This window comes from Pteropus vampyrus, unplaced genomic scaffold (genome assembly GCF_000151845.1).
Source record: "Pteropus vampyrus isolate Shadow unplaced genomic scaffold, Pvam_2.0 Scaffold1, whole genome shotgun sequence".
Taxonomy (NCBI): domain Eukaryota; kingdom Metazoa; phylum Chordata; class Mammalia; order Chiroptera; family Pteropodidae; genus Pteropus; species Pteropus vampyrus.
In genome coordinates, this window is record NW_011888782.1 from 17,132,342 (window position 1) to 17,148,533 (window position 16,192).

Here is a 16,192-nt window from a genome sequence, read left to right on the forward strand (position 1 = left end):
TAAAGATCAAGTCATCCATGTAAAGACTCTTTCATTAGTTCTCTGCACAGAATCTACATTTTGAAACACCTAAACCATTCAACCAATTGAATTGATCCAGTCATATATTACTTTCCTCCCTTTTTTTATTAGCCAGAGAGAGCTGCCTGCCAATAGGTCCACCCACCTCTGGGGATACACATGATAAAACACATCCTCTGCTATGAGATACAAAGAAAAAGAAAACCACATCCCTTTTTGCAAGGAGCTCACCTTCTCCTTTGCAATCCCTTCTCTAGTTCTAAAGTGGCAGTGACTGTGCCGCCCCGAGTTTCTTATTTATATCTGTCTCTCCACACTAGACCATGTGCACCTTAAAAGTAGGTGTGGCCTCATTGACCTGAGCCTCGCGCCAGAGCCAGGACGGAAAATGAGCTCTACACGTGGTTTGCCGAGTGGAGCTAAACAACTGTAACATCTGGAAGCAAACTGTACAGGTCAAGGGAACGCAGGCGGGGAAGTTGGCCAGTGGATTAAAGGATGGATTGGCAAACTTAATCTTTGCTCTATTAGCAAAGATTTTCTACTAGCATAATCTTTTTCCGGATGTTTTCAGATCACCGTAGTGTCATAGAAACACAGTGCTAACTCGAGCCTCTTCTCACCACATCAGGGAGCGAAGTAGGAAGGCAAAAATACAGCAAGACTTACCAGTCCACAGCTCTCTGCATTGTGTGAAAGGTATAGGAGAGCCTGGAGCCCATAGAAGGCTCTCACACAGATGGGGACACACACGGGTACAGAGTGTGGTACATATACTTACACAAGCACGTGCACCTTCCTTGGGTAGGATGGGCAATGAGCTCATGATGTTTTTCGCTCACAGCTCTCCTCTGGAAAGCTGGCCTGAACAACAGACGTTAAGAAGCACAGACTGGCCCTCCCTTAGTTCCCCAGAGACTAGGCCGTGCACATGGCAGGTCGGAGAGGCCTGGTATTTTGATTTGGGAGCTGGCACAGGGGACTTGAGCTGCAAGGGGTTATCCAAAGGGCAGTGACCAGTTTTCTAAGACCCGAGTTTGAGTCTAGGCTCCACCCCCTGCCAGCTGAATGGGAAACACGTGGACTTCTTTTGTATCCTGCTTTTCTTACCTGTAAAGTGGGTCAATAATCATAGCCCACATGAGATAGCTATGAGGACTAAATGAGACCACAGAGGTGGAAAAGAGACTTTTATTAATTATGGCAGGGTCAAGAGCAAGGGAGAGGATTAAAGAAAATGTCCATTTTCTCAGTGGTAGTTTTTACATTATCTAAATTTTTAAAAAGAAGACTATTGTTTTAAGTAGAACAGTAAGATATTTAAAAACGGTATTATGAACAGTAAAGTTCCAAAAAATATGAGTCTTCATTCCTGGACTGGATGATTGGTCCGAATTCCATGAATGGAAGCTTAGGTGGAATTCTTAGCTACTAAATACAAATGGCATCCCAAAGTCTAAACTGTTTCTAATGAGAAGACAGACACACAGAGATGATCTAAAACTTCAACTACCAACCTTGTATATTATTATTATCTTTGAAACAGAGACATTTGAGTTTTACAATATTTCCATTTCTTGGTTGTAATAATAGTAATAATATTAATCACACATGTAAGCAAAGCCTTCTCCTAGCCTACCCCGCCCTGCACAAAAGATAGCAGTTTAAGGGAGAAACTTTATTAAAAGCAGATAGTATACAATTACACATCCTAGCAAAACTCAACAGCAGGGCATCCTCATGATTCAGAGAGAAAAATACAGATGTGAAGAGTGGTGGGGAACGAGGCTGAGAGAAAGGCCAATATAGTATAGGTTGTCTTTATAAAAATCAATGGCAATGAAGAGAATTTTGTCATGTTTCCTACCAAAAAAAAAAAAGACCATATAGAAATGTAAAATCGTGCAGCCACTTTGTTAAATACTATGGCAGTTCCTCAAACTCTCAACATAGACTTACAATGTGACCCAGAACGTACACACCCCCAAAAAACTGAAATGGATTCAAACAAAGACTTATGCATCCACACGTTCACATTAGCAAAAAGTGGAAACAACCCAAATATCCATCAGCCAATGAGTAGATAAACATGTTGTACATCTATACAATGGAATATTACTTCAGCAACAAAAAGGAATGAAGTACTGATACGTGCTACACAATGGACGCTCCTCGAAACGACTATGCTAAATGAAAGAAGTCGAACACGAAAGACCATGTGTTGTATGGTTCTATTTATACGAAATGTCCAGAGCACGCAAACCCATAGAGCGAACAAACTAGTGTCGGAGGAGGGAGAGCGGGCAGTTTCTTGGGTGTGGGGTTTCTTTCTGAAGAGATAAAAGGTTCTGGACTCAACGGCAGTGATGGGTGCACAGCTCTGTGGTGTACTAAATACCACCGAACCGTACACTTCAAAATCGTGAATTTTATGGTATGTGAATTACATTTCGACAAAACAATTTAAAAAAAAAAAGACCACTGCAGAACATATGCACAGGTGAGCTATAGCCAAAGGCTGTGACTGAAGCCTGCCTAGTCAGCCTGGTTTAAAATGATAAGGTTTCTAAATACACAATTTATGTTCCTTAAAAAGTTTTTTAAAAGAAAAACGATTTCTTAAAATATATAGCCAAAACTCATATGTTACAAAATTTAGAAGACAAACAAAAATAGAAAATAAAAATTATCTGTAGGCACACCCCCCCCGAAATCAAGCACCAGAAACATTCTAGCATAAGCTTCTACCAACGGATGTTAAATTGCTCTTACCATTCCAATAGGCAAAATTGGTCCCACCTATAAACATGTACCTACGAGGAAACAGGAGAACAGACTTCATTGTCAGCCCACAGCTGTGGAGGGTGCCCTCCCCTCCTGAAATTAATACTCACAAGTTCACATTTGCCCCGTGGGCAAGTATATCATGGAGGGAGGACACTACCGCTTCAGTCGTGACTGTCGAGTGAGGTTGGCCCCAATGGTCTAACCAGCCAGTATAGAATTCGGAATTGATCTAAAAAGAGAAAGGGATGTAGAACTTAGGATAGAGTTATGGCATTCAAATACTGGGGCTTCCCTGCAACTAATGCCCTAGGTTCTCCTCCAAGGGACAGGTGGAAAGGGGAGTTGACATACACAGCTTAACCCAGAGCAGGGAGACCAATGGATACTTCTGATAACAGCATCGCCCGAACTCAGGTCTCAGGCACCTGGTACTCCTGAATAGCTGTACCTGTATCAAAATTTTGTTAACCAATCCCCAGTTTATATACAGTAGGAGAATTTGTTGGAGCAAAAGAACGGGATGGAGAAATACTGTTATGATATAATCAGCTCCAAATTGATCCTTTAAGTGAACCCAGATTCTCAGATCTCAGGTTGACTTAAAATGAGGTCAACTTGTCCAAGTATTCTGCAAAGCAGGCCCCAACCATTTCATGTTTCTCTTGGGCATTACTGTCCCAAGCCCTTGGTCTAGAGAACAAAAAAAGAGATCTGGATATGATCTGGGGCCTCCTTGTCTCAGGAAATCGCTCCACCCAAAGTCTGTGAATGCAGGTTCTGCACTGCTCACTAAGCACAGATCAGATTCACAAAAGGTTGTTTTGTACAAAGGTTTGTACACAGGTGGGGCAGCTGACCTGCTGCAGAGAAGGCGCAGGACACAACCCCTTAAACGGGGTTGAATCACAATGACAAGTGTGGAGAAGGGAAGAGCAGAGGTGGTGGACTGATGGACTATATACCCCTGCATAGACCTTGCCACAATCTCCTCCTCCTAGCCATCTACACAGCATGCCACAAAGCCCTGCAACTCAGAGTGTGCTCAGCAAACCTCCATCTCAATGTCACCTGCTTGTTTGTCAGAAATGCAGGATCTCAGGCCCCACTCCACACCCAGTAGATCAAAGTTTGCATTTTGATAGGATTCCTATGTGATTCATAAGCACATGAAAGGTGGAGAAGCTCTGTCACAAAGAGTTCTCAAAAAAAAAAAACCCAGCCTGAACTCAGATCCCGGTCCTGCAACTCTCCAGCTGTACAACCCTGGGCAAGTGACATGCTCTCTGAGCCTCATTAAAAATGGAGACAATAACACTGCTTATGGGGGTTGCGGTAAGGACCAAGTGAGATGAAATATGCGCGAGCGCGAACATGCATGGCAGGACATTCACGGGAGTCCCCATTCTGTTCCACAACAGTGCAGGGCTTCGGTTTCAAGGAAAAGCATTGCTGCTGCTGTCACTCATGTGTCTAGAGGGTGATGGACAGCTGCTGAGCCCACCCTTCTACAGCATGTAATGAAGTTGGTACGAGAAGTCTCTCCACACCTCACTCCTAATTCTTACCAAGGGTCCTTTGGGTTCATACTTCCTCTGGAGTAGGAAAGCATCTGTGATGTTGGCACCTGAAAATTATGAGACAGAGAAGAAAGGTCAGTTGTGGGAACAACAAGCAGTTAAATAGAAAGAGCCCTTTGCAGGACTAGAACCTGAGGCTCCGGCCCTTCTCTCCACTCCCAAGAACCTAAAACATCTCCAAGCTAGCTTTAAGCTGGATTCAGACCATCCATTTAATGGATGTATGGAAAGCACAAAATATTGCTTCCTCTCTGAACAGGTCCCCTTGGCCTTTTCTGACTGCATTTCCCGGGAAGTTCAAGTCATAGGCTTGTCTTCTTCACCTGTGTTTCCCCACGACTTAGACATGTCTTATGCTCTTCTCTCTTTACCTGGACATCTGGTTGACCCAGATGCTCCCCACAGGGTGGGCCTACTCTGAAGCTACTTCCTTGTAGCCTCCACAGTGTCACACACAATAATAGTGTCACAAATATTTGCCAAGTAATTAACAAGTCAAAGGGATGAATGTGGTCTAATTGTGTTTCCCTGAATAATGGAGTATTCTCTGAAGTTTAATTTGTATATCATCAGCCATTCCAGGCCACACACTCTCCATTTTTCCTTCTGAAATATTCCATTAGGATGCCTGTGTCTTGTCTTCTCATGCCTTCTCTTCTTCTTTCCTCCTCTAAAAAGAGAAAGAGTTTTTCCACAGAGAGGTCATGGCTGCCTTATGTTGGTTATATTGTTTCTGCAACCAGAACAAAGAATATTCTGGCCCCAAACTTCACGATCCAGTTCCCAGAGCAGGTTTCCCAGAGATGAACTGACACTCGCCAAGACCTCCAAATCACCCTTTGCCCCGCCCCCTATAGACCTTGGCTTCTCTGTAAGGCCAGCTTTCAGGAAAAAATTGTGCTGATTGATAAAGACTATAATCTCATTTACCTTAAGGCTATAAGTTTCTCACTATTATGCATTAGGTGGCGTTCAAATCTTTACTCTTCTTGTGAGCCTCCTCCCATGATCTGACCCCCTAGCCATATCTCTCTCCCACACAAATGAATGGAGCTGTCACAGGCCCACCTGCCCTAGGTACACTGGCCTTGCAGCCAGTGTGGGTCTGTCCTTCAACCCACAGCAGGAGCAACTGGGCTGTCGCTCCACATAGAAATAATGCTTACGACAAACTTGTAATGATCTTCTATTTGTTCCTCACCACAGAAGAATACTGTGCTTTTTCATCACTGTGATGGGAAGTGTGCCAAAGCAGGAGGAAACTGGCATATGCCACTTCCTGTGCAGCTCTTTGTAGATGAGTTATTTCATCAGCAAATGCTCTGAGCAATGTACCACGTTTCCAGAAACGTTCGATTCACTTAAAGTGCGCTCTTTTCTTCTTTGATAATGTAGAAGAATCTCTTTAAAAATGCAACTTCAGTCTTCCGCATCCTTCTCGAGAGAAGGCAATTATTGGATGTGTAATGTGCACCAAGTGCCTCATTCCTCAGATGGAAGAACAGTGGGGTCTTTATGCTACTTGAAGAGCTGGTCTTTTTTTTTACGGGGGGAGGTAACAATTTTTTATTGTGACATAATTTCAGACTTAAAAGTTGTGAGAGTAGTACAAAAAACTCATATTCCCTTCACTCAGGTTCCCCAACTATTAGCATTTTACCACATGTACTTATCAGTTTCTCTCTCTTTAAATAAATATATATATTTTTTGAGTCATTTGAGGATAAGTTGCAGGCGTGATGGCCCTTTACCCCTAAATACTTCAGCGTGCTTTTCCTAAGAGCAAAGGCATTCTTTAAATGAACACAATTATTAAAAAAACAGGAAATTAACATGGATAAAATACTATTATCTAATCTAATCTACAGACTACATTTAAAGATTTCAATTGTCCCAATAATGTTCTTCACAGAAAAAAATAAAGAGAAGAAAAAAAAGAGTCCAGACCAGGATCCTTTTCAGGATTGTATGTTGCATTTAGCTGTCACGATCTTTATAAAAGCTGCTCTCAACCTAATGAAGACTCTCTTAATTATAGCCAGAAGTTTATTATAGCCAGGAACATCCTAGCCATGCTGCCCGCCCACCCACCCAGAACTTTCATTTGTAGAACTTCTGCTGCTTACATGGCACTAACGAGTTAGGTAAGACGACAGCATAGACCAAATCACCTCTGGCCCATGACAGTTCACAGTGTTATGTGTTACACAGAAAGAGAACAGAAGTACAAGGTAACTTCCTACACTCCTGGGCTGACAGGCCAACGCAGCCCAGCCAGCGGCTGACCTCAGAGTTCACTAGGGCCCTGATTCAGCCCTGAGCATCTAGCCAAGTCTGGGGAGACAGAGAAAGCAGAGAAGAGCAGCATGTCCCAGACAGAGTCTGAAAGGCTACTGCCTGGGAGTAGAGCTTCTCACAGCTGGAATGGCTCCTGGGCCAGCCAGCCCCTGAGAGAACAGTACTCCAGGTTCCCGGCTAGCTCCGCCAGGGCTGAAAACAGAGCTCTTGTCTTAAAGGCCAAATCAGCTTAAATAAAGTAATCTCTGCAACAGAGGGGACTTTATCCATTATTCTTTTTTTTTTCCTATTACTTGATTAAGGAAAATCTGAGGCATCTCATTCAATATGCTCATGCCAATTAAAACAACAGCTGCCCAGAGCAATCACTCAGTAAAAGGTTGCTACATGGCCTTAGCCAGGTTTTCTGTTACTACGAACACCAACCTGGACCAAAGTCCACCGTGGAGTAGAGTCCCTGCAGTGTCCCGCAATGTGGAAGATCCTTATATACTCCATCCGTGGTGAACAGAATCACATCATTACCCAGGTGGTAGCGAAAGGACTTCTGCAGGAAACGCAGGTAGTCATAATCACAGGTGAAGTAACTGCCATATTCATTTTCAACCTGCAAATTAAAAAAAGAGGAGAGTGAAAAGACCCAGGAGATCCCAATATAGTCATTCTAATGCAAGTTTTTGTTTGGAGAAAATGCCTGAGCACCTGTACTGACATGACAAGGCTTAATGACTGCCAAAAATATCTCCTACACTTGGACCTCAAAGCTCATTTTCCAAAAAGCAACTTGGCATAAAAACTTCTACTATCCTCCCCTAGAAATAAGAAAAAGGAAACAAAAATCTCCAGGCTAGTTTTCGGATTGTAACAATATTCTCCACTATAATAGATAATAGATACTTTAAACATTACATAGATACTACCATCCCATGGTAGATATATTAGAAATGGAGACAGATGAAAAGAAAGTGGAAAAATCATCTGTTAATTCGATTACTAAGAGATAACCACTGTAAGCATTTGGGCACAGTCTTCCAGATTTACACACACACACACACACACAAACACGTCCTAAATATACACAAACAATTTATAGAAATTGTTTTCTGTCCTCAAAACTCATATCATATTAAATGCACCAGCTATAACATTATTTTTTTCCACTTAATATGTTATACAAATAGCCATGGCAGTAACAAGGGTGATTGTCGGATAGATGCACCATCATTTACTTGACTTCCTACTGTCAAACATTCAAGGCTGCTTCCTGTTTTGTGCTCAATCACCAATGCTCAGTTTGTGTTCAATAATGTCAGTAGTTTTCAACCAGGAGTCAATTATTTTGCTCCTCCAGGGGACATCTGGAAATGTCTAGAGATATTTTGGGTTGTCACAACTGAAGGAGGGGTGTGTTACTGGCATCTAGTGGGTAGAGACCAAGAGATGCTGCTCAATACTTTACCCTGTCAGCCACCACAACGAAGAATTATTGGGTGCAAAATGGCAATAGTGGCGAAGGTGGGAAAGCCTGCTCTGAAGCATACATTCTCAGTGGGGTGGAGAGCATCTCCAAGGAGTCGAAAACTGATTTTCATAGATTTAAAAAAATCTTATCCTTTGTAATACATAGAGCACAGATTATACAGTATATCTCAGGTATTAAAATGTCATGGGGGGGCAATTAGAAAAAAATGTCTAAAGAGACTCCTTAGGGGGCAACAATGGAAAAAAAAAAAAGATTAAGAAACATTTGTCCTAAAGCAATAAAATGATCTTCAGTTCCACCCGATGCACCAAAGAATCTTAGAATTACAACTCTGAGTGAAAGAAGCATGACACTAAAACTACAGACAGTACAACTCCCTGTACAGAAAATTTACAACAGTCAAAACTAAACTATAAAGTTTAGGTGCACATATAGGTGGTAAAAATATAAAGAAAAGTAAGAAACTGATGGCAGGAAAGTCAGAAAGAAATGGGACGTGATCAAGAAGGACACCTGGGAAGCTCCTAGGGTCCTTGCATGCTGGTTATGTGGGTGTTCTCATCATAATGCTTCACTATACTGTACATTTATGTATGTGTTATAGTTCACAATTCTACAAAAATTAAAAAAAAAAAAATCCGACCATAAAATTTCAATCTGCACATAACGCAAAATGAATTTTTGTGATTCTGGGGATGCACAGTCTTTAAACATAAGCAAAAGAAACTGCCATCGCCCGGAAAAGGGGTACCCAGCCTGACAGTGGCTGGGAGAGATGGTTAAGGAAACTTCCCTAGAGGGGATCCCTGGTGTAGTTCTAGAAGGAAAGGCACTCCTCAGGGAAGAGGGACTGGAGGGAACTATTCCTGCAAGGGGTAGATTGTTTGTGAAATTGCCAGAAGCTCCATACAGCCTGTGGACAGAGCTGGGAAGTAAGAAAGGAAGGGTGAATGATGGAGATGCACTAACTACCATCATCATTATCTACACAGTCCTGCCCCCAAATGGTTTAACGAATAAACTATTTTCTCAGAAAGGACCCCTCTGACAATACTTTCAGGTTATGGGATTCACGAAGTAAAACAGACTGCAGTGCGCATGCCCAGTTCCATCATCTCAAAAAAAGAGCGGTTTGCCACACAGAGAATGGAAAACTCCGCTTGGGCAACTGATCTGGGATACTTTGATTAGCCCCACAGCAGTCCCTTTGGAAATAATTGAGATAAATGTTAAGAAAAGCTTGCAAACACTGGCAAGGTACTTTCTTCTCATTTTCTTTTTCCCCTCTCTTTTAACAAAAACCAATTAAATGGCTGTCTCTTGCCTCGTCATTTGACTGTCAAGCAGTTCAGAGCTAAATTTAAGGGTCAGCTCTAGCAGCTAAGTCAGCCCAGAGCCTTTGAATCTGGTGTACTTTTCTGCCCGCCCTCAAGCCCCAACCCAACCTCATTCCTCTTCACTTACTTTTTCAAGATTTACTCATCCATTATCATCGCTATATAATGCACCTTGAAATTAACAGGCTTGTTTCTGCATACACATAATTTGGTTAGGTTTTTAGAGAGGCATCTTAAAGCTGTAGTCATGGACACAGGCATCAGAGGCCTAATTGTCCATGTGCAAATCTCAGCTCTGCCACTTTTTATCCATGAGACTTCACCTGTAAAATGTTTCTTCATCTGTAAGAGGTGAAGGTACCAGCGTCACTGGGTCATTATGAAGATTAACTGAGTCAATATATGAACAGGCTTTGCACAATACCTGGCACCTCATAAGTGCTCACAAAGCTAGCAACTAGGAGTATACTCAAGTTCTATATCATTGTCAACTAGGGGGAAAAAAAGGTGTGTGTGTAGGCTGGGGAAGTGAGCAAAGAAACACACACACACACACACACACACACACACACACACACACACACAGGGCTTGAAAGACTCAGAAAAACTCATAGTGAGATCCAAAGGACACTGATTTTTCTAGAGCAGGGATCAGCAAACTTTTTCAATAAAGGGCCAGAGAATAAGTATTTTAGGCTTTTTGGCCACATGTCTGCTCAATTACTCAACTGTGCTGTTGTAGTGTAATCACAGCCATAGATAATATACGAATAAAAGAATGTGGCAATGGACCTTTATTTATAGAAATAGGCAGTGGGCCAGCTGACTCATGGGCCATAGTGTGCAGGTCCTTATTCTAGAGTAACTCTCTCATCCTATAAGATCCTTAGTGAAGGAACAGAGCACTACAGACTTTGAAAGTTGTTGATCTTCTATAAAAACAGGTATAAACAGGACTATGACTTCCTGACAAATACCCCATACATTGTATAAAGCAAAGTTGTGGGTGCAAGGTCCCCACTCCTAATTATTTTCACCTCGGATATTATTAATAGGTGTTTGTGGCTTTCATGATTTTAGGCGTGGTCGTGGTACCAACAAAGACAAATAAGGCTGAATCATAAGGATGACTAAAGGTCCAGGCTGGGCTTCCTGCAGCTGTCACACAATAGTGTTGAGGGCCTCTAACACCCTCAGGTAGGGATTTGAGATTTCTGGGTATGAATAGTTTTTGCCCTGCCTGCAGACACAGCACCTCTATGGTGTCTTCAAACTATCTGGGCACCCAGAGAAAACAACATTGTGAACTGAATAAGTCTGATATCACTATGCCCCTGGCCTGAATTATGACTAAGAGAAAACCCAGCTTTTATAGAAACTTTCACATGATGAAACACTGTCTACCACTGGCAGCTTCTTTCTTATCTAATCCAGTAACCTCTAGTCAATTCCAGAACCCTTGGTAGGCATGCGATGTGTACACATGTGGGATGTGATCTCAGAGCTGCCAGGCAGACATGTGGGGAGCAGAAGAGACTAGAGATACACTTGGGCAGGGATGAAAGTGGATAAACTGCCACAAAAGCTTCACAAATGAAGACACTAGCCAAGGGTTCTGACACTCAAGTGGACGCCAATTTAGTTAACAGGGAAGGCTTCGGACAGAGGGGCACCTAGGGGAGCTATGCCTCAAATGACAGAAGGACAACCATGAAATTGGTGTGCAAAGAATTTTTAATGATACGAAAAAATGCTTATGACCTAAGAATAAGATAAAGTCAGATAGGAAACTGTCCATACAGACTGAACCGACTAGAAAAGGAAAAATTTTAAAGGCATTGAAAAAATTTAAGGAAATCTTCCCACAAATGTAAAGAACTTTGCTTCTGGCTCCTGATGTTCAAGTGACAATTTTGGTTTTTCTGCTTTCTTCTATTTTTCTAAACTTTCCAACACTTATGTACTTGTTTATTTGGTCATCAAAGGGCAAAAAGGATTAGGTAGGATGCAAGCAAGTGGAAAGATAACGGGGGAGAAGCAGAGGAGGGAGCCAAGTTGCCTGGCAGGACTCACGGTCAAGTTAAAGTCATCTGAGGTTGCCAGAGAGACACAAGAGCTCATATTTGATTACATTTTTCATGGCATTTCAGGTACAGAATAGTTGTAAGCAAAAAATGAAAATGATTTAGGGAGAAGCATAGACTTGCCTAAATCGAAGGAAACTGAATTTGAGATCGAGAGAGAAGAAGAAGACACAGCTGTGCAAAGATATATCCAAGTTTCAAACCTGACATGTTCACACAAGAAAATGGGCTCCTAAAGGCTTAGCCAGTACAGTCTTAAGATGGATGAAAAGGCACCGAGTGTCAGAATGGACTCCCTGGCCAGCTCAGCCCTCTCATTGCCTCATTTGACCTGTAAATGAAGGGCAAGGGAACGGCCATGCTCTCTCCCCACAATGACCTTCCCTACAAACTGTCCATAGTACTGTTCATAAGAAGGCAATCTGGCCCACGCTCCTCCAGGGAGAGCCACACTACATCCCTTTGCTGGTCCAGGATGCAGCTAGTTTTGTATAACTTTGTTCTTTTCAATAAGAGCATCCTTGGTAAATGACCAATGAATATAGTCTTCTGTCTTACCTAAGTAATTTCACAAACATTAAAAATCATTGCAGGTCATGTGCCCTGATTTTTCACATGGAGAACACTTGCCTCATGAAACACCCTACAATATACCAGTCTTTGCAGAGAAAAAAAAACCCATGGAAGAAGGAGAGTGGGGGCAGGAAGTGGAAGAGAAAACATAAAGGCCACCATCACTGTATCCTCTTTCTATACCAGTGTGAACTGACTGCCTAAGCAGGGCAGACACCAAAGCATTCATCCATGCCACTTCTTTGCAGCCCCAAAACAGCACAGGACAAGAGAAAGAGATAGACTACAGGATTAGTGGGCCTAGGGTGCAATCCTGATTATGCCATCTGTCAGCTGGGCGACCTTGGCCAAGTCACTTAACCTCTTTGAAATTCTTCTTATTTAAGCGACAGTGGTTGGAATAATTGAATAGCATTTGAAGGGCATCCAGCACAAAGTCTGGTACATAGCAGGCATTCAAAAATGGTAATGTCTCCCCAAAAGGCAATTTAAATAAAAACGCCATCTGTGACCTTGCCTCTTAGGGAAACAGACTTATGAAGCTCATGTCTATATCACTCCTATATATAACGTGGATGGATGGAAGCCTTCCCACCTGCCCATCTTCATCTCCATGGTTACCTGCACTGTTATAATTGGCCCTCCATTCTGATAGAGGAAAGGTTTCATTTTGGGCAGAATGACTCCCAACCACTTGTCCACAGCTTCAAGGTAATCTGGAAAACAAGACACCATCTTTTAACACCATCAAGTACCTTAGTACAAACAGACATAACATGGCCTAATCACTCTGGGGCTGGCAGTGGAAATGGGGATATACTGGATTCAACAACTACCTTCCGAAATGGGGTGACTACACCCACTAAAAGTCAGATAAAAGTTGTCTTGCAAAGAGTCGTCTCCTTTGCTGAGCTCTCAGTAGACAAGGACAGTATACCTGGTATCTGTCCCTGTCACTAAGACTCAAAGCCTAGAGCACAGGAGGCATCCTGACAATGTTCATTGAATGAAGAGAGGAGTGACTGAATGGTGTGTCCTCCTCTTTGTCACAGTAGGGTTTTCTCTTTTTAAAATTAAGTTCTAATAAAATGTATATTTACATTGTCATATGGAGATAATAGAGTACATACTCCATAAAATGCTGTGCAGATTAAATGTGAAATATACTAGGAGTGTAAAATGTGAGGACAATACACCAAAAAAGGAAATGTGTATGAAACAGGGGTCCCCAACCTCCGGGCCACAGACCGGTACCAGTCCGTGGCCCGTTAGGAACTGGGCCGCACAGCAGGAGGTGAGCAATGGGTGAATGAGCGAAGCTTCATCTGTATTTTCAGCCGCTCCCCAGCGCTAGCATCACCACCTCAGCTCCACCTCAGATCATCAGGCATTAGATTCTCAAAGGAGCACCGGTCTCTGGTGCCAAAAAGGTTGGGGACTGCTGCTATGGAGCATAACATATCAGCTTTCCACACAGTAAACTTAATCAATGACTGACAACCATTGCCATCAAGAGAAACTGAAGTCTTCAGACTATAGAAATGCAGTTAAATGGGACTTTCTGACTGATTGGGGTTTACAACTAAAATAAAAAGTGGTTTAAAAAAGACAAGAAAATGTCTATCATTCACAGATCACTCTGTAAAAGTAGATTGAGGAACAGAAGACACAGCAGCTACCGAGCAATCCAGTGACACCATTCCAGAAACTGCATCTGCCATTTTGATAAGCTAGTCTCTTATCACTGGCCACGCAATATACTAAGAATGTAGGGGGAGAGAGCGTTAGTTACTCAGTCAACTGCCAACAAGCCCAATGCCAGTTCAAAGAGTTACCAGTTTACCAGCAAGATCTGATCATGTAGTTCAAGAAAGCCTTATTTCCTACACAATAAATGTCTGGTGTCCCACCGTGGATGACGATTAACACTCGGATTTTCACTAAACTTTCACAAGTGTTTGCACAGAAGTACCCCAGCCTTCAAAGCAAAGGCACTCTTGATATAAACTAGCTAAGCTTTCAAAAATTCTCCCAAGACACCTGCAACAACTTACCTGGATCAGAAGAACGGAGAATGATACCTTCTTTCTGTAATAGCCAAGCAGGTAATCCTCCCTGGGATGGGGGGGTGGGGGATGGGGCGGGGGAGAGGAGAGAAGCCATTGTAAGGTCCATTTCATGAAAGGTGCTCGGGGGGGACAAAGAAATTACTATTAGCTGTGAGGGAAGAAAAGTTTCATGGAGAAGAGGCGTTTGAGTTGGGCTTTCTGATTTGGAAACTTTCAGGGAAATCTGAAACCATAACAGTAAAAATAAGGTCACTCTGCATGAGTGCAATATTTTGAGAATCAAAGCCTTTTATATAGATTATTCCACTTAATTTCACAACTACCCTGTAAGGTAGAAAGAGCCCGCACCATTAACGGCTTTTTCCAGATGAGGAAATTGAGTTATGTGAGTGACTACCAGGAGGAAGGCCCATACCTCTGACCCTTACTTGTTCCTCTCTACCTGGGCACCTCCTAAGGGAAAAGACCCCTGTGCTGGCTACCATCACAGGCTCCACATTTTCTGGAATTAGAGACTCATTCAAATCGCCTTAATTCACTTTCCCTCACACTCCTGCCTGCCAGTCTACCCCTGTCACGCACACCAGGCAAGGCCACACTCACCATCTCCCACTCCGCACAGATGTAGGGCCCAGGCCTCAGGATGACTAGCAGCGTCAGCTCATGTGCCAGCTGAATAAAATGTTCCACATCATGGTCCTCAGAAAACTGGTACTGTCCTGGCTGGGGCTCGTGAAAGTTCCAAGGCACGTATCTGCCAAGACACACACAGCCACTCTCTGAAAACGGCTCAAGAATCCAGACGTCCCATGTGAATTTCTGAATCGTCTGGAGAACCTAAACCTTAGGCAGCCTCTCAGGAGAGAGGCCTTATTTTGAGTTTTCACAGCAGCTACCTGAGAAAACCAAGCTTGGGGGACACTTTTAAGTTTATGACCCACAAAGAATGCCCATTCCTATTTAATGCTTGACTTTTAAAAAGGTAACGGAATTACATGAACATGGATTAATACTATGTAAAAATCACATATGTCTGTGTAAGGCTGAGGAAAAATGAAAATATCTGTGCTAAAGTAATAAGAGGTGTACGGTCATGTGCCACTTCACGACAGGAATACGTTGAGAAATGCGTCATCAGGTGGTTTCGTTGTGTGAACACTACAGAGTGCACTTACACACACCTGGATGGTCTAGCCTTCGACACACTTAGGCTAAATGGTACACCCTCATGCTGTACCTAGGCGACGAGCCTGTACGGCATGCTACTGCACAAAACAACACGCGATTAAATCAGGTCCGTGAGAATGATGCAATCGAGAAACAAACAGATATATGAGGCTACTGCTGGGGTAAGATGGTCTTTTTTTTTTGTTATAATAAGTAGAAAGAGTACACTAAAATAACAAGAAAAAGTACAGTATAGTAAATATATTAACCAGTAACAGTCATTTATTATCAATATCAAGCATGACGTACTGTATGTAATTGTATGTGCTATACTTCTATATAACTGGCAGCGCAGATGTGTTTATAGCAGCATCGCCACAAACACGTGAGTAATGCATAGACCATGACGTTACGATGGCTATGATGTCACTAGGCTATAGAAATTTTACAGTTTCATTATAATATGGCACTGCCATGTCATTGACCAAAATGTCATTATGCATGACTGTACTTATTTTTTGAAAAGTCCTTTTAATAAAAATGGAAAACCCTTCAGTGACGGAAGACCTTGTTAGCGACGGCATGCAGTAGGTAAAATGACAAAAAGTCCTACCAGCTCTCCTGGCTGCACATAGCATGAAATATAAATTTAAATATGAAGCCACCCACTGCCATCTCAAAGGTCTCTCTGACAACCCCTGGCTCATTTCCTTTTTCCAAAATCCCATGGTTTCAGGATACCTTGGAACAGATATTCTTAGTCCCTGAGAATGTAGGGTTGAAAACTGTGGCCTTA

The 16,192-nt window shown here is 42.5% G+C and overlaps 1 protein-coding gene across 1 annotated transcript in view; it reads right to left on the reverse strand.

The window, feature by feature from the left end:
* GLB1 (galactosidase beta 1) overlaps positions 1–16,192 on the reverse strand; it is an 80,285-nt gene that overhangs the window by 41,971 nt on the left and 22,122 nt on the right. Inside the window, exons 3-9 of the mRNA XM_023528402.1 lie at positions 14,833–14,983; positions 14,215–14,275; positions 12,782–12,876; positions 7,110–7,290; positions 4,374–4,432; positions 2,916–3,037; positions 2,794–2,834 (exon numbers count right to left, since the gene is read on the reverse strand). Of these exons, the coding sequence (XP_023384170.1) occupies positions 2,794–2,834; positions 2,916–3,037; positions 4,374–4,432; positions 7,110–7,290; positions 12,782–12,876; positions 14,215–14,275; positions 14,833–14,983 (710 nt within the window). The remainder of the gene's footprint in view (positions 1–2,793; positions 2,835–2,915; positions 3,038–4,373; positions 4,433–7,109; positions 7,291–12,781; positions 12,877–14,214; positions 14,276–14,832; positions 14,984–16,192) is intronic.